Below are 26,199 nucleotides of genomic sequence, written 5' to 3' on the forward strand. Positions count from 1 at the left end.
GCCTCAAATTGGGTTTTTGACTGTTGTGTGGACATATGCATCAGCTTCCTATTTGGTCAATTTTGCTTTTCTCCTCTACCCCTTTTCTTGTCCTTTGGCACAAAACATGGCAGTATCTTCACCAAAAAAAAAATCAGGTAGACCAATAAGTGCAAATCAACTGTCATCCCAAAGTCAATGGTTACCATGGACCCAATCAAGAATCAAGTGATTTACACGCTCACACATTATCCCACTTAAATGCATACAACAAATGCAATTGTAAAATGCACAGATATATAGATAATTCAGAGCTCAGTAAATGGACTGCAGGCGCAAAGTTTAGTTCTCATCAAATACCATAACCCTCCTGTTAAAAAAAACAACCGTTGGCAGGACATCTCGCTTCAGCATCCAACACCACAGGTATTCAAAAGTAGTACTGCTGGAAAAAGTCACATGCTGCACATATAGAACCAGAGAAAGAAACATGAAGAAATATATCATGCCAAGAAAATGGGTACATTTAATCTTAAATCTAAACATATAAACTTACTTCTCATATGTTTATTCAAATCAAAATCCAAATACATTTAAAGATATACAAAAATAAAAAGACATTTTCTACACCTTAAAAAAGCGGATCAAACTCACTTCTACGTGTGCAATCTTCTGTGCAATCCTAATTAGCATTCTCCTGTTATCTTCAGAGAATTCTATGCAAAAATACCCTCCCCCCAACATCTAGCCACACTTAAGACTGTAGGCAACATTTCAGAAGACTTAATACTCTAAATGTCCCTGAATATATTACAAAAAAAAATCCTCTCACAGGTAACGATTACAGTAATACATTGCCTTAATTACTTTAGGGCAAAGTACATGCTGATGGAGAGCTTACAATTCAAACTTTTTTTTTGACAAACATTTTGTTGTTTTGAGCAACATAGGCAGACTACATTTTTTTTAAGCTAATCTTACATTTTTAGAAATAATTTTTAGAAATAACTAGAAAATGGACTTTTTTGCCAACATTCTCCCTCCCTTCCTCCTTCATCCCCATCTCAACTCTTCGAAACAAAACGCATCTGCAATTAAGAAAAAGGAAGTAGAATAATGATGTCTAAACTCGCAAGTTTTTTTTATGTCATCATAATAGGAAGTTACTAGCTTTTCAGTATCATATTCAACTAATGAATTTACCGTAAGCATTACTACAACAGCAGTTTTGAACCTCCCTGTAATGCACTTTCAACATCTTTTGCATTAAGTCTTGCTCAATAATATTGGTCTAATTACCAGAAGCAAGCTTACATTGGAAACAGTTTTGGGGTATACAAGCCCTTCTTCAGGTCTCAAATACAGCAGCAGGCCTCAAAGTTGAAAAGAGCTGCTCAGAATTTAAATGAACATGCTCATCAGTCCACAAGAGAACAGCCAAAGAAAGCTCCCAAGAAACAGGTTCTTCCCAAAATTTTGCTTTGTCATACCTTCAGCTGTCAGCTTCATCCACATATAAAAGCAAGTTGCTTAGCAAGATAACAGTTAATGCCTCATTAGTGCCCAGAAAATGGGCATCTAAACCATCAGCTTCTAGCTACTGCCTGTACCAAACTACAAGCGTTTACCTAACCCTATCATAGTGATGTCATTAACATTACTACAATTGAGATGAATACATATTTTTCTAAAAGCATTCTGCCTGCAGCACATTTAACTGTACAACGTTCCAATTCTATTGCTTCTGCAATGGGGAGTCTTCTGCCTCAAAAATCAAATCAAGTCTGCAGGAAAAAACACCGATATTACAGACGTTATGTTCAATCTGTAACAAGTTAGTTCAGTGTGAAGTAACCATACTTCACGTTTTGTCTTAAAGTCATCTGGCCAAATCCTTACTCTGTACGTATGTATAAGTTTCTCCAAAACAATTTCAGTCAGCATCTTATTTCTTGCTGCCTTAAACTTCAAGATTGTCCCATGAGCTCATTTTGGCATTGGTAAATATATATATATATATATTTTTTTCTTTTTACTTGCCGAGTATTTTACTCTGAAAGAAAATTTACTTTAAGATCCTGAGCATGTTTTTCAACCATTACTCACACTCATAAGACTTGATCTGGAACACCTAGCACTGGTAACATGAGTACATTCACCAGTTATTTCACAGTGCTGTTTAAGAGGAAAGTACAGCACTGAAAACTACTTGAAGACTACTGAAGCTTTCCTTTTCTTGTCAAGACATAAGAATGTGTCACAGCAATAGTTTTATCACAAATTGAGAAGAAACCAAAGAACATGAAATACGTTTATTGACAAGCAAGAGCAAACTCTGAAAAACTTAACTGAGAAAATGGCTAAATAGTCGTGAGTTTTATCAGTCTAAATCTACTTCCTGCAACTAAATTTCATGTAGACCTACTCTGAAACTATAACCAGAAAGTACATCAACTGACAGCCAGGATGAAAATAACATGGAACACAAAATTCCTGATATAACAAAATTATGTCTGTTTTTGCAAGGTGGGAAGACACCCAACATGTTATGAAACAGTAAATCAGTACTTGAGAGGTAGTCTAGTTGCTCATTTGACTGGGAGAGGTAGAGGTAGTGGAGAAATCAATTGCTAAGGCCAGTCAAAATGGTAATTATCCCAGGCTTTCCAAGATGCAAAAAAACTGACTGATAGCCTATGACTACTTAGATCACCTGGAATTCAGTTCTCTTGCTGGCCTTTTACTCATTATTACATAGGCAATTTTATAACATCTGTTTAGGGAGAGAATACTCACTGATAACTGGGGCAACAGCCTAACTACACTCGGTCATGGGTCAACCTAACAAACTGTAGCATATACATCTTAAGGCTATGAAGGTTAATAAAGCTAGGTCGCACTCCTCGTTCGGCAGGCTGATGTTGTACTGTAACTACTAAAAGAAATACATACCAATGCTAGAATCAAGTTAAGTCACAAATTCCATAGGGTTTACTTACACAAAATTGCTATGCAATTTCCTTCCACAAGAAAAAAAAAATAATCTTTTAGAGATCAAAGCCAACAAACCATATTGGTTGTATGGTCAACGAGTATGAAAAAACTCATATCTTAAAATTAGCATCTGCATGTGGAATCATACATAATGCTCCCTCGGATTGATGTAGACTCTCCCAGGTCCCAAGCTTTGAGGGTGTCTGCTGCTCCAATTTTTGTAATATGTGTGCTGATAAACAGGATATATATGCTGAAGACTCTGTTGTTCCTGTAGTTCTTCAGCTTCGCAGGTAAGTTGCTTTCCATTCATGACTTTCTAAGCACATACAAGAAATAAACAGTTTCATATTTCATGTACAGAACCCACAATTCCCATTCTTGTTAAACCTTTGATGAAAATGAAAGGTCTATAATCTCCAAAATAATCCTAGGTATAAAGAAACATGAACTTGAAAATTCCAATCCCTAAGACTATTATATGGCAAATGTTAATAACTGCTCAAAGTTGACCTCGTAACTTCTGTTTCAAAGTTAGAATTTAACTCAAATCTAAAAAGCAAAACAGACTATCAAAATGTCTGTCAGCACTTCTGTGCTTTGTTATTTTATTCAACAAGAACTTTAAAGTTCTAGTGATTATATGATTAAATTAGTCAGCAAAACTCTTTAGGAAATACAGTATTTTCAAGTCCTATTGACTCATTCAACTTAATGGACAGCAAACCCACACATCCAACAGTTATTCACTTGGACAGACAAGTATTTTGTTCTTCGTACTATAAAACAACCTCACACTTATTTTAAGAAAGTGGAGTAAATCAGTTTGTTTTTTTTTAGGAATTCAAGCCATCTTATTTACCATGTGCTGCAAGTTCCCAGTATCTCTCTCTCCACACTGGCTTTGCAAAGCAAAATGTTCTTTCTGAAAGAAAAGTTAGTGGAAGCAAGTCAAAACTACAGAACAGGTTTATTTTACACAAATACACTACTCATCACAAAAACGTATTCGGCATTTTCAAGTGTCTTAACTGACCACCTTTTAGAACACCACTTAAAAGCTAATCTCTGGTGTGAAGAAAAATGCTGTTGTCAACATACCAGTGTTATTTTCATGAATTTTACTTTGACTTTAAATATAAGCACATTTGAGTGAGATTAAGAAGCTTTTTAAATTTATGACATTGACTTTAGACAAGTCACACTTAAAACCAAGTCAAATCCAAAATATAGTACAAGTCTTCACAATCATCACTATCATCATACGGATAAATACAGTTTGATATTGCACAGAAGTATTTAACTGAGAAGGAATTTAATTGGATACTACAAACAGTAAAAGGGGATAACATGTTGGTTTCTCCATTTGATGAAATTAAATATTTCTTAATTTGATAAAATTAAATAAAGCTGTTCCTTCTGAAAAAAATACTAATTTCTAAAGGCAATATCCAAAGCAAAAGTGCTTTTTTTCATTGTTAATTAAAGCAGATACATTCATAACTCATCTACTGAAATTTGTTTTGCTGACTAGTTTTCCTATTGGTTTTCCATGCTGCCTAGATCTTCCGCTGTCAACTTCTTCTGTGGAGCCTAAAACTTGTTCCTCAAAGCATGTCTCCAAAATATTACTTCAGACTCCTAGCAAGGCCCAATAGTTATATGTACATTAGGAGCTGATGGATGTTCTATTCACAGAACAGGAAAATAACTAACAGCCATCAGAATTTCCCAAAATGCAGATAGCACAAACAGCTTACAATCTCAGTGGTAACAATATGTCTGCTCCTATTGTTCAGTGTGGCTTGCTAATAAAAATATAGCCATATACAGCAGTAAAACTTGCATAACCCAAACAGGAGTCCACTGCTCTGTTTATTAAGCCTAGCAATCCTTTGGAATATTGGCTATGTTGTAACAGAAGAAAAGCTGTAATTAATCCATCTGGCTGGGTCTTGTTATTTGATGCCTTCTACTTAAAAAAGTAAGTCAATTCACTTATTTGGTTATTTGCCTTTGACTGGATTCCAAAGAACAGTTCCATGAGCAGAATCAATGTAGTTTTTACAGATCTCTTACTTTTCTGAACTTATTAGCACTACATGGCTATTATAGTAACAAAGAAGTCTTAAAGCTGACTCCAATCTACTGATCAAGCAGCACTCCAATCAAATAGTAGATACTGATTAAGTGATACTATCCTACCCCAACAGTGTATCTGTAGTCTATTTCATGTCTTCAAGAAACTCAGTAATGAACACAGAGGTTCTCTGATAGCAGACAGAGCAGAGAACAAAGACTATTTGCATCTACATTTCATAACCGAACTGAAACTATGTACTTGGGCTCTGTGTCAGCTTTATGCGCCAATAGATTTAGCCCAAACATAAAGAACAAACACCGACGTTCCCAAGAGCGTGACTGATGCTGCCTTGCTCTGATCTAAGTGCTTGTGCTAACCCTCAGAGAACAAAAGCATATCAATAAAATTACAAGTACATAAAAAGCTAAAACACAGATGTTATCCCTGTCCATCAGAATATTCAGTAAGGAACAAGTAATAATGGATTGAAGTAACAATGGATTAAGTTCAAGACTGAAGAAAAAACGTAGTGATAGAAAACAGTATTTTAGAAAGTTTCTGTACCTTGTCAACTCTATTGCTTTTGGAACATCTATGACTATTAGTACTACTGATACTGTAAGAAAGACATTGTGGCTTATTTAGGGTATGCATTACATATTGATGGCAACCAGAACCCATACTGAAGTACACAAATACTCCATAACCAACTACACTGAAATAATCCAACTTCAGTGAAGTAATACCAAATGGAAATCCCCCTCACTGCAAACACTTGAAGAAAAATGAGCTAACTACAGCTAACTTATCTATGATTAATGTATTGTTAACATAGACATAGAGAGAAACCAGTATTTATTGTTATATTCTGTTGTTAGAAAATCAGCATTACTGACATATAGAACAGCACACATACTGTGATCTTGAAAGTAAGCTAGAAAACTATGGCAGGAAGGCACTTCCAGAGTTCATCCAGACGTTTGGTTTAAGTATAATCACCTTTCCAGCCTGAACAGTGGTTGTAAATGCTATGCAAAGATATGCTGGACAACAAGCAAGATGATAAGCTGCCTGGGAAAATTATTTCTCTTCTCTTCTATTAGCAAGCTTTTCTAATACCTCACAGAAAAATCTCATTTCTGTAGATTTTTGTCTTAACGAAAGGGGAGAGAACAGATTTTTTCTATTCTTCAGAACGGTTCTTCACTTGGTAGGTGAACACTTGTTCTTCAATATTTCTTTCAGAATGGCCAACTGTTTCCTTCAGTCATGACTTATGTTGCTCCAAGTATCAATTTTAAACATGGCTAAAGCACCCTACATAACTTCTGATATTCTCAGTGTTTAAAGTGTAAGTTTGCTCCAATCTCAGAAGACAAACTACAGATAAATTCAGCAGCTGCTAAAAAACAAGAACAGATTTTATCTGAGCAATTTAACACACCAATCCAACAGGAGAAAAGAGGCATCTGTGTTTTGCTTGGGTCTCACCTAAGCAGGATCTTAGGACTTGTACTACTCAAATCATGATTTAATATCAGCATTTCAAGTAGTTAGTTCACCAAACCTTCATCCCCAAATTTAAACCTTACTCAGCCAAGCTCAAGATCTCCGATCCATTCTACTCTGTCATTTTCTATCTAAACAAAGAATCAATTCACTAAAAATAATGTAAACTTAGTGGTTTTTGTTTTGTTGTTGTTTTGTTGTACTAGTTCCTGATAGCACTGTAGGAAGAATACAGAACAGTAACTATCTGTCCACTCCAGACCTTCAAGCATATGAGAGAGTAATTCTTCTCCCCTTTCTTTGTCAGTAGTGAAAAAAGTTTGATCAAGTAATAGTTTAAAGCCCTGTTCAATATGTTCAATAGAAATAAATATTTTTCCTCAATACCAAGTGCAATGTCTAAAAATTGTATTGGTTAAATCTTTAAACAGGTCTTTTTTTTTTCATTTTGTTTTCCAATTCAGAAACTACTGTCTCAAAGTACAATACTAATAATCACTGCGTCTCTATGTTAAAAAGGAAGCTAAGGTAAAAGTTGCCAGTTCTACATTTAAAGACTTGCTTTAAACAACACAGAGGACAGAGTCAAGCATGAGAACATTCCACTCCTGTAAAAAGACAAGTCAAAATCTTGTTCTACTCTAACACATTATGAATGAGTAAGAATATAAGAACATGCGGTTCAAGCACAGAACCATATAGCAAAGTAACAGCTTGTAATCATTCAAGATGACCTCTACACTAACTGGACATTTACATCTTGAACTGGAGCCAAGTGAAGGATCTCAGGAAACCAACGTTTCCTAAAGAACAACCGTCTTCAAACTGACAAACAAAAGTGAGGAGTGTTATTCTTCGAATTAAAACTTTGTAATTTGAATGTCAGCTTATTCCAATGCCATAAATCTTCATGAATCTAATGTCTTGTTTCATTGTTTTTTGCTGCAAACTTGATATTTCTAAGTGTTGCTTTTCTTCTCCTATCTCCTTCCTAATGCTTTACTTTATGCATTTCAGTGTTTCCCCAGAGCACTGAATTTTACTTTCAACGTGCTTCTTCTCAAACAGTCCTTTAAAAGGCTCAACCAATTATCTCAACAACATCTTCATCTTATATTTTCTCATCCTTTCCAATTCACAAATCCCATTATAAATATGTCCTATCTACTCCCCATGTCTAAGAGATCTTATTTATAGGAATCCATCCCACAGAGTATATCATTGTCTTCATACATTCAAGGTCCATTAATAAAAAGCCGTGCCTCATTCTAGTCCCTATCAGGTTAATGTTTCCTTCCTGTTTTAAGATCCTTCATCAATATGGATGAGTTAATCTGCACACATTTTATGCTTCCTTCTACTCGATCCTGTTTGCCTAAACAACTTTGCAGTCTAAAGCAGTTTATAATAACGCTTCCTTTTCCATCAAGGAAGAGAAATTCCTACCTGTATTAAGATCATTATGAAAACAAGTAGAAGAGTGCAGGAGCGCCATGAATGAATCAATATCAAGTGCCATAAATGAATCAGTATTTTCCTCTATTCAAGACTACTTTTTGCATATGGTCCAGAAATATCATTCAATAAAGGGGTGTTGCATAGCCTTATGTTTTTAACTAAGCTACTACAAGTTCACTTTTTTCCTGTTTTGGAAAGGAATACTTGTATTACCATTGAAGAGCTTTACCATTTGACAGGATAGTTTGCTTATAGATGTTAGGTGTTTGAAGTTTCAAGACTCAAGTCAGTCTTTTCAGGGCTAGAATTACCTACTTGACTGTATTTCCTTTCTCTGCTTTTCTTTCTGCTGCTACAAAAAAAAAGTCCAAATAATTTCTGAGTGTTTCAAGAATCCTGAATATTCACGCATTACATTATATAAAATCACAGTTGAAGTATTATTATTTTTTCCATTTCCTTTGGAAAGGCTTGTCAAGCATGACATAATTCAATTTTTTCCCATAATATCGAAGAGCTCCTGTCTCAGTCATGTTTCTAAACAAGTCAACTTGGCTTCTTAGAAATATATTCCTTTGCAATATATTGTATGAAATAGTTAAGTAACTTGAATAATCAAATTGTTTGCCTGGATTAGTGCCCCCCCTCCCACTCCTTTTATTAATATTATGCAACAGAGAAATTCCTCTTCAAGCTACTGGAATTCTTCCATTGCTCAACTTCTTGACTTGCCTCAAAACTCAGTTGCCAAGCAAAGATTGTGCCCTCACCAAGAATATAACCCTCAGGCTGCTCACTGCTCTTTCATATTGCATGTAAAAAGCAGTTCTGAGTAAACAAATAGTATTTCCATGACAATGATTAGGAAAAAAAAGCACGAAAGCAAGAGCTCAGATAGCCTTTACTGTGAAAACTGTCCATTTACATGGTCATTTTTATATTTGTTCCGTTTACTGGCTCTTTGATTTAGCCTACACCCTCACTCTTTTAGGGCCTTTTTTCCTCTCAATTTTTACATGAGTCACAGGAAAATATAAGTTGGTATCCACAAATATCAGTATAAAAAATTAGGAGTGTTCAGTTACAACGTACTTCTACTTATGTGTTGAATGTTCAACATTACTACAAACACCAACTGCACTTAAAGCTTCCAAGTCTGAAAGAGTTACTATGAAAACACTTGTTTTCCACTATTATCAAATGTGTATAACACTCCCCTTCCTTTTAATACCAGCACTCATATGCTCACATATGCATTAAGATCTACTTAAAAATTGACTACTGCACACAAACAGGAGCATTTCAGCTTATTCAGTTACATCTGAAATAATTCACATGACCATAAAAACTACTGTGCTCTACTTGAGCACTAACTGTATCAACGATTAAAAATATTGCACACTACATGTATCAACAGAATCAGCTTAAATTGCATCGCTCCTCGGCTACTGTAAACATGTAGAAGGTACCATTTAAGTTCATTCTCCTTTAGCTTTACTTTGCGCTTTTGTGCAGCTTATTTCTGCTCAGATTTAATGTGATCATCTGTTGCTGTTGTCAATACAGCAACGCTTCACCTGCTTTTCTTTTCAGCATAGCTATAAGCTTGTATCTGAACTATTTGGAAAGAAGCCTACCAACATGCTTCTCACTTCTGTCTAGACACTGCAGTTCAAACAGCATTTAGAACATAATTTACATGGCCACTACAGACACTTAGCCAAACAGGACAAGGCAGACACACTAAGTCGCTTCTTCTCCCTCTTTATAGCTATTCAAGTGTTGGCTTATTATGACAAAAAAATACAACCAATCACTTCTTGACTAAAGGTAGTATTTTGACACTTATGTCTATTAGATTAAGCTGAAGCACTTGCCTCAAGCATAACAGACAGTACATGTGTATGGATAGTATCATTAGCAGATAGGAAGACAGCCTCCAGCTCCAGTTCTTTTCAGTTTTACAAAATTCCACAGAAGAAAAACAAAACAGGTATACTAACAATGTTATGCCAACATCCATTAGTTCTAAATAAAGAATAGTTAACATGTAGCTTGAAAGAGAATTTGATGTCTTCTCCCTTTCCCAAAACAACTTAGGAAGTATTTATCCAGCTTGAGGGAAATGAGTATTCAATCGAATCTGGTTTTGGTATTCAGTTTGTAAAATGCATTTAGATAAAACATTTTCTTCTTTGTTCAACAAAGATTACAGCCAACTTCAGCTTTTCTTAGTTCTTAAGTGGTCACTAACAGAAGCCACAGCAAGCAAAACCAGAGAGAATTCAAAGACAGTTCAGAAAAAGAAACCATGAACTTCAACACTGGATATGTGGAGAGCAGATTTCAGGCTGCTCAGTGAATAGTTAGTAAGAGCCCCTGCAAAACTGCTTTTGAAAATAATGGTGTACAGCAGTGCTGGTCATTTTTTAAGTACCACCTCCTAAGAGGACAGGCAATGGCAATTCTAAAACATGAGAAGTCAAGCAGGCATTGCAGAAGGGTGGCTTGGCTGAGCAGGGATCTTCTTCTAGAGCTTAGGCAGAAAAAAGCATATGGCTGCTGGAAGCGAGGTCAGGTGACATGGGAAGAACTGCAGGGATGCTGTTTGCCTTTGTAGGGAGAAATTTTGTGTGGCCAAAGTTCAGTTAGAGTAGAAGCTGGACAGTTCCGTGATGGACAATAAAAAGGGCTTGTTAAAAATATCTTAAGAGCAAAAGAAAAGCAAAAGGATGAAGAAAACACAGGCCCGTTACTTCATGTGGACAGTCACCTCACAAACAGGAACATAAACAAAGCAGAGACATTTCATGCCTTCTTTTCCTCCGTCTTCAACACTAGCCATGGGCTCTGGGACTCCAGGTGCCCTGAGTTTCAGGACTGACTGCAGAACAATAAATTCCCAGCCAACCTCAATGTTGTGTGGGATTTGCTGTTCCACCTGGATGCATACAAGTCTGGGGGGCCCCTTGGGATTCAGCCTAGGGTACTCAGAGCTGTCTGATGTCATCATGAGACCTCTTAATTCTTCTTTCGTGGTCTTGGGAATCTGGAGAGGTCCCAGTTGACTAGAAGCTGACAAATATCGTTTCAATTTTCAAGGACAAGAAAGACGACCCTGGTAATTACAGGCCTCTCAGTCTCACTTCAGTGCCTGGTAAAATTACAGAGAAGATTATTTTGGGAGCTACTGAAAAAACACCTGAAGGACAATGCAGTCACTGATCTTAACCAAAATGAGTTCATGACAGGGAAGGTCCTAACAAACTTACTTTCCTTTTAAGACAAGGTCACCCATCTAGCTGACCAAGGGAAGCCAGTTGATGTAACTTTGGATTTTGGTGAAACTTTCAATATTGTTTATCATGGTATCCTTCTGGAGAAAATGTCCAGCATACAGCTAGATAAAAACGTAACACGAAGGATGAACAGTTGTCTGAGGGGTCAGGATCAATAAGTTATAGAAAGTGGGGTTGCATGCGGCTGATGGCCAGTCACTAGTGTTGTTCCGCAGGGCTCCATTTTAGGATCAGTTCTCTAACGTTTTCACAAATGACTTGGATGTAGGACTAGAAGGTGCTTTAACCAAGTTTGCAGATGATACTATATTGGGAGGAGCTGCTGACATTCAAGATGCCTTGCAAAGACATCTTGACAAATTAGTGGGATGGGCAATCTACAACAATATTAAGTTCAAGAGTAAGTGCCAGATTCTGCACCTGGAAAAGGGGAACTCTGTTCAGACTGTATATGTACAGACTAGGGGATGAGAGGCTGGAGAACAATCCCAATAGAAAGGAATCGGAGGATTTTGGTCAACAGCAAGGTAAACACAAGCCAGCAGTGTGCCCTGGCAGCCAGGAGGACCAACCTTATCCTGGGGTGCATCAAGCACAGCATTTTTGCTAGCTGCTCAAGGGAGTCATTGTTACACTCAACTCTGCACTGGTGTGGCATTACTTTGAGCACTGTGGGTGGTTTTGAACACCACAGTATAAAGAAAACATAAAACTATTAGAGTGTCCAAAAGAGGGCTACAGAGATGGGAAGGGTCTAGAGGAGTGGTTGAGGTCCCTTGGTTTGTTCAGCCCAGAGCAGAGCAGGCTGAGGGGAGGCCTCATGGTGGCCTGCAGCTCCCTCACGAGGGGAGCGGAGGGGCAGGCGCTGAGCTCTGCTCTCTGGGGACAGCAACAAGACCCGAGGGAACTTGAGTGGCATGGGGCTGGGACAGGGGAGGGTCAGGTGATTGGAAGAGGTTCTGCACCCAGAGGGTGGTCGGGCACTGGACAGGCTCCTCAGGGCAGTGGTCACAGCACCGAGCCTAAGGGAGTTCAAGAAGCGTTTGGACAACGCTCTCAGACATATGGTCTGATTTTTGGGTGGTCCTGTGTGAAGCCAAGAGTTGGACTTGATCCTTGCAGGTCCCTTCCAACTTAGGATATTCTGTGACTCTGAGATGCTTCCGAGTACCCTGTAAAGGACAGCAAATTGCATTTCTATCTGTTGTCTTTTTAACATTTGACAGCACTGTAGATGTACAACTACCTTACAACAGTACATACCTTCTGATTCAGTAAGCAAGATAATATTTTACCATAATATTTCAAGCATAGGACTGTATTAGCAGAAGTACGCTCCATCACTATTGCATTCACTAACTATGGTAATGCCAGAAGAGTTATTCCATAGTTAGCACAAGTGTCAAACCCGAAGAACAAAAAGCATTGTTTCCTTTGTGTCATCTTAGGTGTTACACTGCCTTCAGAAGCAGAAGACAACAATCTATTACACTTTTTGTCAATTACATTTTTTGTACATTCATAATATTAGAATCATCCAGCTTCTACTAATAATAGCAGTGGGTCTTAGTTTCCTTCTTCACTCAGGAACAAAACCAGCAACTGTTACTCAACATAATACCTGTAACACAATAATATTTTCATGCACTAATTGCTTTAAGAAGATAAAAGGTTTTATTGTCAGCTTATATTTGGTAAGCTTTAATAGCCAACAACCTCCTGAAGAAAATCTACAGAAGTATCTTCAGTGCTTTTAAGAAAATCTGTAACTAAGATCTCCACATCAGGTTACAACCAAACAACCACTAAACGCCCAGCAGAAAACACATGCCAATCTTGTCTGAACAGCATTATTTTAGATCACATTAAGCTACCCATGCAAATGCACTAAAAAGTCACGTAATTGTCACAGAGCTAGTATAGAATCTTTTGGTGCTGATGAAGGTATATTATATAAAAAAATTTAAAAAGTTAGAATCTAGATAATTGCAGACAATTATTTAGCAACCCTCACTAAGAATCAAAAAAGCATATTAAGTAAACCATGGAGCCAGAATTCCAATGTATTCCAACCAGTCCAACAACAATAACTTAAAAGAATGGCAATTGTTACCAGCAAAGATCACTACGCTGAAGTGTCTTGTTAAGTCTACCAAATCTATCTGTTCCCCAAATGAAAAGCCTTTTATAAAGCTATGTATATTCTCTTAATCACCACAATTTCAAATACCACTTCAACATCAAGAACAGCTGACTGTCAAACACTATTAAAGATACAAAAGAGATCTATTCACCAGTTGTCCAACCTTTAAGGATCCCATTAACACCAAGAACATAAGATCCAGATATTGCATAGGTAGAGAAACCTTTTGGTTGTGAGTTAACGAACGAAAGCCTTGGTACTTTACCAGGAAGGCAAAATGAGACTGAAGTAATTCAATACTTATCACTTCTCCTACCTCTACTTATATGTAACCCCTTACTCACCTGAAGCATAGCTTCTTTCTGTGGTACAGAGAATGCTCTCTCCTCACAGGAAGATGGTTTTTGAGTGGGTGGAAGATCAATCCTATATTAAAATAGAACAAAGTATGACATACCATGTTTGTGAAGTCCAGTTGACGGGTCATATATGTTTCTCCAGCTGCAAAGTCATCCAATGCTTACTTTCAAGAACACACATTTCAATCAACAGTAACCCAACTGTGGAACATTGTAATAACCTATCCACCACCGGAAATAATTCAACCAAGCACTTTTTGGAGGACAGAACTGCCCTCCCACCCTCCATCTAAGTAGAACAGGGACTGCTGTAAGCGATAGGTAACTATCATCATTTTTATGTTATGAAATAGAGCTTGAGCAACGTTTACCCATACAAGTTTTCTTCAAAAAGCCTTACCAACAATTACATCCAAGACTTTTATTATGAGCTCAATGAAAGCAAATGGCTATAGAATACAAATGTGTAAATCTCTTCATATAAATATGCTTCAGCTACAGAATTTGAGAAGCCAATATGAAAACAGTATTACTTCTAATAATGTTATAAATTACTTAGTTCTAAGAAAAACACCTGACTTATTTTCCTAACTCAACAGATTCAAGTGCTGTAAGTTACTTTATGCTGAATGCTTTATTTTATTCAACTCTTCATTAAGCATTCAGGGAGATGACAGACATTTTCATTTCTTATTCCGTTTAAGTGTTAATTGTATATAGCATATGTGAAGGGACTTGTATTTACAAATATTCTAAGCCACTGTCACTTTTTATGCGTGCTTTATGCACACTCCAAACAGGGTCTAGACATCAGCTACATTAACTGACAAAATCTGTTTGCTTGTTTGTGTTTGACCATATCAGAAGCTTAAAACTCAAGTGCATGTCAGCATCAGAAACTTGAACAGCCAACCAACATGCCAGAAAGCACGTTAAGTCACCTGTCTCTAACCATGCAAGTCAGAGTGCTTGCTTCATTTCACACACATCGCAGGATAAACCCTACTGGACCTTTACTTCTGCAAAGCATGGCTAGTTTACTTTGATATTAAACCTATGGTTATGATAAACTAGTACTAGCAAAGTTAAGATGGGCCTCTCCCCATCCTCCTGTTTCAACTACAAGCAATTACAACGAAAAGCATAAAGCTAAAATCAACATATTAAGAATATATGAACCCGCTCTTAGCTCCTTCATTTATTTTTCAGAAATGCAAGTGATATCACATTTGACTACCTTGAAAATGCAGCCCTGAAATTATGACAGCTATACAGTTTTTAAGGCAACTCAGTCATGTAAATTCCAATAAAACAACTATATTCTGTAAATTGTTTTCAAATTTAAAAAAATCCAATGCATACTTACACTTTGTCAAGATAAGATGGCCTTTTTTTCCTTGGGGTCAGCAGCACTGTCACAAAGATGGTAATGATAAAAAGAGCAAGGACTGCTCCAATCACAGCCCCTGCTACAGCAACAGAAGATGTCTGCTTATATGGCACATCTGCAATGTGATAGCACAGATTACACCTTTATGAAGTTCATGCTCTTTCTATACTCAAGTAAGCTATTTCACTGTCGCTCTGAGATGTGTCTCTTCCTTCCATCACCGAACAACAAAGCCTCTTCTTGCACTAGCATTCGTAATCTTGGCTCCAGCCATCCATTTAAAAAATTGGTTAAATTAATGGAGTTCATAAATCATTAACATCAATTCAAACGTTTCATTGGATTCCATTGGCTACATTTAATGATTTTTTTTAACTGCATGCACTAATTTTCATTTTCAAGGCAAAATGAAGTTACAGAACACATACTTTGCACTTATGTGAATGAACAAAGTGTTAGTTCAAAAAAGCTAGAAAACCATGGCTTTTTCAAAAGAGCTGGAAAACCATGGCTTTACCTGCAATCTGTCTTTAAAGTCACTTAAGTCTGCACAAAGGAAAAAAATGAATCAAGGAAAAATATGCTATGAGGAGCAATGAACACAGAACTTACTAATATGTGGCTCGCTTAAAGCAACTCTTAAGACTACCTATCATCTCTAGCACTTAGCACTTAAAGCTATTGAGAAACATTCCTTTTGAAGTAAACTTTAACAAAGAAGAAAAACTGTTTTGTGAAAGATGCACTTTTCATTTGAGCTCACTGGTGTCAAGTCCTACATTTAACAACTCCCATATTGGATTAACACACTTGTCAGTCTTCAAAGATCACCCATTTCACTATGCTAGGAACCTAGTAAGTTTTAAATCTTTTATAAGGCTAAGCATGAAACCTGCTAGCATACTTGAATTCAGTATTTGTTTCTGTTTCAAACTTGCATCAGGCTTATCAAGAAGTTGCACAACAGGGGTAATTCACGTCAGCTTCACCAAGACTGTTACCTGTGAAATGCAGGTAACAAACTAAAGTAAGCGTTCTGGTGTATATTCATTATTGTGTCAGAAAGCTAACAGCACTAGAGTTTGAAGTTAACACAGCTCTATGCTTGTAATATTTTAAACACAGCATACTTTAGTTATGTCCCCTCAGAAATAATACTGTTTCTCTGAACACTGCATACTCCTCCCCCATTTAGTCTCTTACCACAAGAAGTTTTAGGAGCCTTTCAGCTATATATCCTACTCTAGTGTCCAGAAACAAAGCAACTATCCAAGCTGTTTTATTAATTACTCTTACTTCAAATACCTGTTCTGACTGTAAACTGGACTAATTTTTTTTCCACCCCTCACTTTTTAAAGAGTACCTCATCCCCAATCTGAAAAAGGGATTCCTGTCCTCTTCTAGTATATGAAAGACCCTGTAGCAATACTCCCCTGAAATCACTCACATGTTCAAATAGCAGGAAAAATCTGTATTGAACAGCTTGTTTTTTTTAATAGCTTCATTAATTTATGACTTGATCCCTTAGTTTTAACCAACTTGATCCAGAAGGTCAGTGTCACATACCATTTTAGGTGACAACTATTTTGTTTTTACCATACATCTTTCCTGATATGAACTTGACTTGTTAACTTGCCCATCAGCTACCAGTCTATACACAGAAGAACCCTAATTCCACTCTTCTCATGAGGAATGGGCATGTCAAATAGTTAACAGGGCACTTAACTACTGTATTTTAACTGGCTTAGGTTTAGTTTATATTGGGTTCCATCTTGCTTAGGTAAGAAAGCTGCTGGTAACTAATACACAGCACTAGGTCCAGAATTCATAAATATGCCGCTTTCGTCTTTCAATTGAAGTTGCCAGCAGAGGTACCTGCCTGTTTACAGGAACTGAAGTGCAATTATCAGGGTGCTCACTTAAATTGCTTTTTGAATTGCTCTGGCAAAGAAGTAGGCACAAAGATTTTCACTCTAACCAGATGAAGAATCATAAACCCAGAGTACTGTACCAAGCTAAAGAGTACCTAAGCTGTATGGTGCAAGCAACACAGCTATTTAATGACCAATTGGTCATAAGTAGATGAAAATTGATTCATTAAATATATAAAGTTCAAGCAGAACTACAGCAGCTGAGAACAGGGATTTTTTTTTTTTAATATTTTGAATTCTAGATAGTGTATCCTTCATGCTTAAACTGCATTTGTTTGGATAGCAACTACCACTGTTCACGATTCCTGAAGTTCATACACTTAAATCATTTCCAAAGCCACTCATTTTATAAGATAAGAATCTTCAGGAAGAGATGTTCAGAAGACCCTTTTAACAGCTTCATTACTGCAGCTCCTTCTAGCCATTCTTATACTTGTTTACCTTCACTTTTAATGTCTGTCAAACTTCAGTTTTTAACACTGCCTACATTTGAGAATGTAACAAAAATTTTTATTCACACAAGAGCCATTTGTACTTACAATCAATTCTTTTTTTTTTTTTTTTTTTACAGCAGACATAACAATGTACAAAAAATTGCAACACTTGTAAGCCCTATATCTATTATCAGCTTCAACTCAAACATTTCAACTTCTTAACCCATTGGAATTAAATGTATGTATTTCTTAAACAAAAACAAAAAACAAAAACAAACTCCACAGAGACAAGCAAGATATCCCATGTGGATAACAGGTTTATGGTTTTGTTTGTTTCCAAGTAACACCATCTTTTAAAGATGATATATCAAGTATTTTTATTTGAAGAGAGGTATAATCTCTTTATTCCAGAAAGAATTTGGATCAGAACCTTCAGCTAGAAACTTCACTCCTTTCCTCAAGTTTGCTCTCAAGCTACTGATACACACTATCATTTACTATTGTTTTTGAGACTTCGGTTAATTATGTATCAGTAATCCATTAATCAAAATGTGAACTTAAGTTCTTTAGGGAAGTTACTTTCCATTTGAATTTCAAATGAAGCTGTTGTTTTAATCTTTTTTGAAGACATGCAGTCATATGCAATCACAGTGTATTGTCTACAACACTTAATACAACTACTTTTGTCAAGCTCTAAATGCTGTAAGCTACTGAAAATCACAAGGATAGAAGAAACTTCAGCAAGATCCAGCAAGAAATTCCACTCATGAAGCAGTCATAAATATGCAGCCCATTTCATTTTGAATGTAGTAAAGGTTTTGCCCTTCTCAGGTTCTAAATCTCTATCGCCAGATCAGTTTCTTTTCTTCATGCTAAGCATTTGAAGATAACACTTGAACACCATTCTTTTTAATTCTGAGTTTATCATTTTTCTAAAATTCATCTAATCCTATTTCAGCCCAATTTCTCTTTGTAGTCAGACTTAGTTTGGTGCAACCACTCAAGACAAAGTAGAACTACTTCAGATGTCAAATGAGATGTCCTACATACAATGTAATTTTAAAGAACAAGCACATTGTTAAAACACTGAATTATTTGCAGGCAAAACAAATCCACTGCTGTACAGAGACTGCACAGTTTACCTAAACTGCTGTTTCTTAAATTCTGTAGTTGCATCATTGCATAGTAGGTTTTCAGTACATGAAGTAGCAATGCACACATCCACTTCCCTATTAATAAGCTCAAGTTCTAGTTACCCTCTTCAAAGCAAGCCATGTAACTTATGCAGAAGTAGGGTAGAACGTCTGTTTTGACTTCTGGTCGTAAAAACTCAAGCAAGTGTTTTGACACTTTTTAGCACACTTCATGTTTAATGGCATCCTGGAAAATGTTTAAGTTGGCTTTTGCCTTCAGCTTAGAAATTCATTGGAGTTTTCTTACTAGTTATGTCCAGTTCTCCAGCTTTCAAATTCAATGTTGCGATCCCTATAACACCTCAGAAAGCAGTCTTAAATTTTACTCTGTACTTGCAAGAAGGAGTCTCAAGTTCACTAATGACTTGACATCCTGACAAGCACAGGCCTAACAAAATACCATACTGTATATGTACACACAAGCTTTTAGAAATCAATGACTAAAAAAATAAATTTCTTATTCAAAGACAAGCCTTTTACTGGTTTATACTTACTCCTCAAAATCTTGCTCATAGATAAGTTACTTTCAGTGCAATGACTTCTTAAATACATAGATACAAGAAGGCTCATTAAAATGCTAAGAGGTATTCATTTTTGTGCAGAAAAACTAAGAATAAAGCTTTGATTCCACTGTAACTCATTTTAACTGGTACAGGATTTGCTATATAGAAGCATTAAGTTTACCATAGATAGTATCTAGATGTGGCTATTTGATTTACTAGATCTGAAAAGTACATGTCCCAGAATACCCGATCACTATCTTATGTGAACTTTTTTTTTTGAATCAGAGACCCAAGGCAGTCACTTTTTATTCTTAAACAATTTTGAGTGGTAAGTTTAATTTAGCTTTTTCTTTAACCTCTGACATAAACCAATATAAGCACTCTGCATTAAAAATCAATCTTAAACAGTAGTACAGCATTGGGAAAATAAGCAGCTCAAATACATTTTCCCCAGATTGAATATTTGCATGTCAAGTCACAATATAAAAACCTTCAAAAAAAATCAGTTTCAAAAAGTTTATTCCTCCTCATGTTTAAGTATAAACAATCTGAAAGTGATCAGCCAATGAAATGAATTGTAGATACAAGTTTAGTTTTCAGTGGTTACTACACATACCACTCCCTCCGGGATATTACCGAGCCATCTATGTGAGAAACAAAGTCTTCTTCATTGTCATCATAACATTCACCACCCATATATTTCATCCCCAATGTTCCACCTTCATAGTAATCCATTGGTCTTTCATAACGTTCCTGGTACCTGTTAATATTGTCTAAATTGTTCCACTCTGGTTTTTCAGGGTCTTCTAAATAATCTTTAGATATTAAGCTGTTCATTGGATGCTTTATTTCCTTTTTTATACTGTCAGGGTAAGAATCCACATCATCTGACTGAAGAACATCTATTTGAGACTCTTTCTGCATATCTGATGGTGGAATGTAGTTCTTAGCAAAGTAGTCACCACGGAACGTCCGTCTTCTCCTATAGCAGATAATTCCAACCAGAACACTGACAAGTATGAGGAAGAGGGCCCCACCCACCGCACTACCGATGACGGTACCCCAAGTGTCTTCCTGCATTGCTGGCAAGGATGATGTTGGAAAATCTATTATTCTAGGTTCTGTTGCTAAACCTGTGATGCCATCAGTCGAAGGATGCCAGGGAACCGTGGGCAGTCGAGTGGTAGTAGTAGGAGGATCTAATGAAAAGAGCAAAGAGGTAGACAAGACACAGAAAAGGCACAGAATGTCAATGCAAGCTAAATCAGTTAAGGGTTTATAAGAAAGCAAAGTTGATGGGTACGTCCTACAAGAATAGTTTTTCATTCTCAAGTTCACATTACTACAAAAAATGTCTTACACTTCGTACAGGCTTTGGACCAGCTTCAGTATATTGTTTTTAGTTATGTTGCAACAGCATAGGAAAATTCCTTGATAAATTTCAAAAAAGGTCATGTATAAGTAGTCATCTGGCCCTCCTCAAAGTAAGCAGATGCCACTTTTCTGATCGTGTATGTTCACCGTCCATAGTTCATGTTTAGCTCCATCATGGAGAAATGCTGTCTATTAAATAAAACCCAAGCAGTCTCCTACCTTTCCAGACAGCAATTTGGAATACCGGATCAAATTGATTGATTATGCCATAGAGTAAATTACTCCACAAACTCCCCCTTCAGAAATTGTTTAGGACACTGAGTGTTATAAGAATGAAAAACTATGTTGTGTGCTCAGTCAGCAGGACATGAACGACTGATTTTAAGCTATTCTCTCCAAAAACCATGTTGCATTAATACATCTTATTCAGCCTCGCCTTAGTTTTAGTGAATGAAGCATAATTAAAAATACAATGTATTAGTTTCAAAATAACACTATCACTAAGCAAGGAGCTTTCAGGGTTTAAAATTAAAAATGGAACATTTGAGTAAAAATGGTATCTTGCATTCCCCTAAAGGCAATTTGATCCCTCATGCACAAAGAAGATTCCATATTACTTCCATAAAACAGAATATCAATTGATTTCATGTCAGATTTTGCAAGTAAGCAAGAGATTGCCAGATACCGAGCTTCTTCACTACTCAGCTTTCTCCTTTGTTCTTTAGATCTACTGTAGAAGATGCATGCATCTGCATTGAAGACAAGGTTGCAAGTGATGGGCTGATGACAGATGCTTCCTGAGATTATCCCAATCAACTTCAGTGTGATATGCAACACCAGTTTCTACCTCAGTGCTGCACTGACTACAAAGATCTTTGCTTCGCCCAATGCAAGGTAGTTGTTAAATTAAATCAGTGAATCAACATACTTTAAACATGTTATTATAGTTTGAATCTTTTAGAGAGAATATTACAGACAGCCAGGTAGATCACTAAGTTGTGTTATTATTTAAATGCCTATAAGCAAGATTCATTGAAGTACTACTATCATATTAGAGAGTAGAGAGGCACCCTGAATTTACCACCACAGAATAAAACAGGTCAAACTGGAGATTTGTTAAGCTTCCAGTTATGTGACAAATCTTAAGCTGAAAAAATCCTTAGATATTATTTGTAATCTTACTATTCAGAGATGGTCGTACATTTCTCTCAAACTAGACAGAATTGCCACATTTGTCATCATCACTGCAAATCATACTTCAGACTGCAAAACTCATTTGAATTTAACATTTTAAGCTTGACAGAAGTTTTATACAGGTTTTCAAAGCACAAAATTTTATTACCTGATTATGTAAAAGAAGTGGTGATTTGTTAGGGAGGTATACATAAATGAAATTAATTTGACAGAAGACAGGAAACTGAACAAGGAAGATGCACTACCAAAATGAACAAGAGGAATTCAGATTATGATTTTAGTAAAAATGGATTTAAAGTGTATTTCATAATTTAAACAAAGAAGTAGAGATTAAGAAATCCAAATTTACCAGGGTTCCCATGTCCTATAAATCCAAAGGTCAAGAAGTTATTCAAGCCTCTCTTCCTTGAAAATGTACTTGCTTTAGATACAAGATTTGTTAGCTTAGCATACAATTTCAGGCAGCACCACTGATATTTATTTCCAGGATATAGATGTACACACAGATATATATACACACTTGCTTTTAACTGGCTTTGTATTTCTTCATCTACCTCTCTTTGGTAACAAGGTTTTGTGTCTTACCTTCCACATTCTCAGCATAAGATACACATTCACAATTAGGTAGCAATATCACCTTGCAAAGTTCAATTGCCACGTGTGAAACAACAGCAGCAATTACATTTATTATTACAAATATCAGTTTAAGAAAGCCTTTCCTTTAAAATATAGTTCATCTACTAGTTGTCAGGTTGGCCAACTGTATCATCTACAAACGCTAATTAGCATATTGATGTTCAACTCACTACATATATACAATAAATTCAGCATTTATTAATGATTATATACTTTAGGAATGCATATAAATACTTCTGTCACTTGTGTCGATATCTTTTATTGTTGGAGAATGACAATATTAAAACCAGCTCTCCTTGTTTATAAAGCTAATCAGAAGTAAGAACAGGTGAAGTTACCTGCTTATTTCAACCAGAGCTTTGAGGGAAAATTAAGATTTCCCTCCCGCCCCCTGACTCCCCCCTCACTTCCTGCACCAGGGAAGTTTCCCAAATAGAAAATGCAATGAACCTTGCTATTCCTTTTCCCTAAATCTACTCCATAACATTAGCAAAACATGTCTGAAATGCTATCTCCAAATGAAGACAATTCCCCTGTGTTAAAAAAATAGCCGAAACAGACAATGTCTTCTGAAAGCAGCCAATCAGCTGTTTTCATTATAGTAACATTTCAGGTCATCACCAGTATTTGTTTCTTAGCTTTCTTAATGTTTTCTACAAGAAATCAGAATGCACCATTTTGACTTATTAATTAATAAGTTAATTGTTTTAGACAGCAATTTGTTTAAAAGCATCATTCCCTACCCGTTTTTTCCCCTTAACCTCTTAACTTATGACATAATGTTTAATATTATCTTATCTCTTTCACTGATGTAAGCTTCTGTTATTGTGCAAACCATAACATACCAAATTAAACATGCAGGCCAGGCAGCTGAAAGCAGAAATTCTGAAATAAGTTATCTTTAGGTTAAGCATGTCTTGATTTCTGATTGTCTCTCACTGTGGGGCCCTGTTCATATCCCTAAGACAAGCATGCTGTACTAATAAGGATAAGTGAAGAAGCACAGAAATATTCTTCTATGATTATATAGCTACTATCCTCATTAAAATAAAATAGGAGTCATAACTGATTAAACTAGAAGAACACAAAAGCTTTTCTGCTATGGTAGAATAAATCCACCCATTCCCTTGGCACATAAACCAGAGCTGTTTGTCTTTTCATTTCAAAGCCTTTGTTCATTTTCTACTATGGAAAGTGAGATTTTGAGATTTGTTCTTTACATCAAGTGAAGCTCTGGTAGCTTTGCAAAAACATATACTGGTACAGTATACTTAGTTTCTACTCTATTACTTCTTTCCCCCAGATATTTCCTATGACAATCAGTACTAGCTTTCAACAGTAGTTTTACTCTGCTTCAGTCACATAATTTCACTCCTCCCTTCAGTGAAGGTTCCTGATACAGTTTTCCCAACTCTTGAAGTACAAGCAACTTACCCTAGGCAGATTAAATCCACAATTAAATTTAGTAGAAATATCCAACTGCATGATTCATCTCATATCCCCATTGACATCTGCCCTTCTCAATCTCCCTGCAATATTTCCTTGTTCAAATGTTCAGGACCTATCTTCTCTTCCCCAGAAGTTCAAAGCCAGTATAAGTTAAGCCTCAAAGACATATGAGTAAGTAAATGGATGGGCTGTCTTTAGAAAGAGACGGAAAACCATCTTCAACAATTTCAGTTAAGCCCTATCTCAGTATCAACAAGCATACCACTGTAAAAATCAGCTACAGAACACAGTATTTTTCAACTGCAAACCATTTCATGTGTTGTCCTATCTGAAGTCCTTCAGGAGTACAGTGGCCAACTGTATAATAAGGATAAGGTAAAAATTAAATTCAATACTGGCAGACATATCTTTCAGCTAGAAGTTGTCACTTAGGCATCACTGAAAACATCTTTTCAAGTGGAATGTAATTTGGCCTAATTGTGTATTAACAGTAACAGTCATAGGCTGCATAGTTTCAAATAGCACAATAAAGTCTAGCTCTCCTCGTTAGAAAGAGACCCTACACAATTCAAGACCCCACACTTCCACTCACACATCCCTTCCTTAGCCTTGCACAAGAGGAAGGCTTGGTCTCAACTATAATTGCAAGTCAGTTGTCTTGCACGTACCTACTGCTTTGCAGTTCTAATTCTAGAAGTGAGACTGCGCCTGTACATGTATTACATGCATGTTTGAAGAGAATTATCCTTAGCTGTTCCTTCACCCACTGTTATTACTAAATTTCCCTTACATGCTAAGTACCTAAACATTGGAGTACCTGACAGCTCTGTGTAGCTGGGCATTATAGAAAAGTGCCCCTTCTCTGAACTGCTGAAAAGCTTACTATTCAACAGCCTTACTACAGCAGGGGAAGTAGCCTTTCTATGAAATATTTCTATGACTATTTTCTGAATGTCTGAGAATGTTTTTCAAAGTTAGTACTGTTTCTCCAACCATTGCGACTCCAGAAATCAGGTAGTAGGTAATGACAATGTGTAACCCTCTCCCTAGTCCTGTAATACACAGCTTTACATCGGATTAAGGATACAAGATTTCCCTTGGATTATCTTCAGTTTGTTTCCCCTTCCCCATTTGGAAAGGATAGATACAAAGATGATGTGAGACAGGCCTCAAAACAACTGACCATTTCTTTAATCAGACTCGATCATTCATTCTTCAAGGTTGAACATACTTTGGCAGTTTCAACCTCGGGTTTCCACAGAAAATGGAACATTTTGCCTTTTTTATGGTACACAGGAAAAGCCTGCCATCATGAACGTTACCTGAATACCCCTTTCAGGTTGGAGGTTAAGACCTGTCTGGACGCCTACCTGTGCAACCTGCCCTTTGGCAGAGGGGTTGTACCCAATGATCTCTGTGCATCTGTGATATTCAGAAACAATGTTCTAAGTCCAAAGTCTGTTATATCAGATAGCATAAAAGCTCAGTTAGAAGAGAGGTTCTTGAGATATTCTATGTAAGAGAACGAAAAAGCTCATGATTTCCAGTTAACAATGCACTTCATTTCTGCCTGACGAATTAGGAGCAACGAATTCACTAGCCTTCATCCCACTTTAGTAGGACCAGGCAGGATCAGTCCCACATCTTCAGGCAGGGCCAGTGACTGCCTTTGTCTCTACCTGCTCTGGTGGTGTTGGTCATCTGCCTGCTGTTGTGAGCACATAGCTCTAAATGAGTTGGTAAATTCTTCCCACTTTAATTTGAAATATATTTATTTTTACAGAATACAAGAATATTTGTATTCACAACACTCCCTCAAAGAAGAGGTCTATATAGGAAGAGAAAAGCAAAAACAATGAACAAGCTCTTTTATGTTAATCCTTACAATATATCCATCTTACAAGAAGGCAGCTCTGAATTTACAAGTCAGATCATCTTACAACTGCTAGGATTGCTGGCTAACAAAGTCTGACTTGACTTTCAACAAAAACAATCTTTTCTGAAGGCAGAGAAGATGACAAAGGAAGCAAATATGCTCCTATATCAATGCAAGTCTCACAGGTCACTTCTCTCTCTCCCAGGTGGAGAAAAACGAGGCCACAGCAGCAAAAGTGAGGCAGCAGAGAGCCAGGAAGATATAAAATTTGATTCCTTGTGTAAACCACTGAGCAAATCTGTATTACAAGGTTTGCCTGCTTGGCAAATCCAGCTGACAGCTAGTTTTGGAAAACTAACTTTTGGAATAAATCGGGAACTTCAATACTTGATCAC

General features: G+C 36.6%; 1 protein-coding gene across 2 annotated transcripts in view; it reads right to left on the bottom strand.

The window, feature by feature from the left end:
* Positions 1–480: 480 nt before the first annotated feature.
* The window catches only part of NECTIN3 (nectin cell adhesion molecule 3), a 66,438-nt gene continuing 40,719 nt past the window's right edge, over positions 481–26,199 (bottom strand). Inside the window, exons 6-9 of one of the 2 annotated variants that reach the window (XM_083819343.1) lie at positions 15,191–15,329; positions 13,810–13,891; positions 3,836–3,898; positions 481–3,292 (exon numbers count right to left, since the gene is read on the bottom strand). In XM_083819343.1, coding sequence (XP_083675469.1) covers positions 3,116–3,292; positions 3,836–3,898; positions 13,810–13,891; positions 15,191–15,329 — 461 coding nt within the window. In that variant the 3' untranslated portion in view covers positions 481–3,115. Of the gene's footprint in view, positions 3,293–3,835; positions 3,899–13,809; positions 13,892–15,190; positions 15,330–17,572; positions 20,475–26,199 lie in introns of those variants that run through there. The other variant, XM_083819342.1, reaches the window with a different exon arrangement.

Source organism: Anser anser (assembly GCF_964211835.1).
Source record: "Anser anser genome assembly, chromosome: 1".
In the NCBI taxonomy this organism is placed as follows: Eukaryota; Metazoa; Chordata; class Aves; order Anseriformes; family Anatidae; genus Anser; species Anser anser.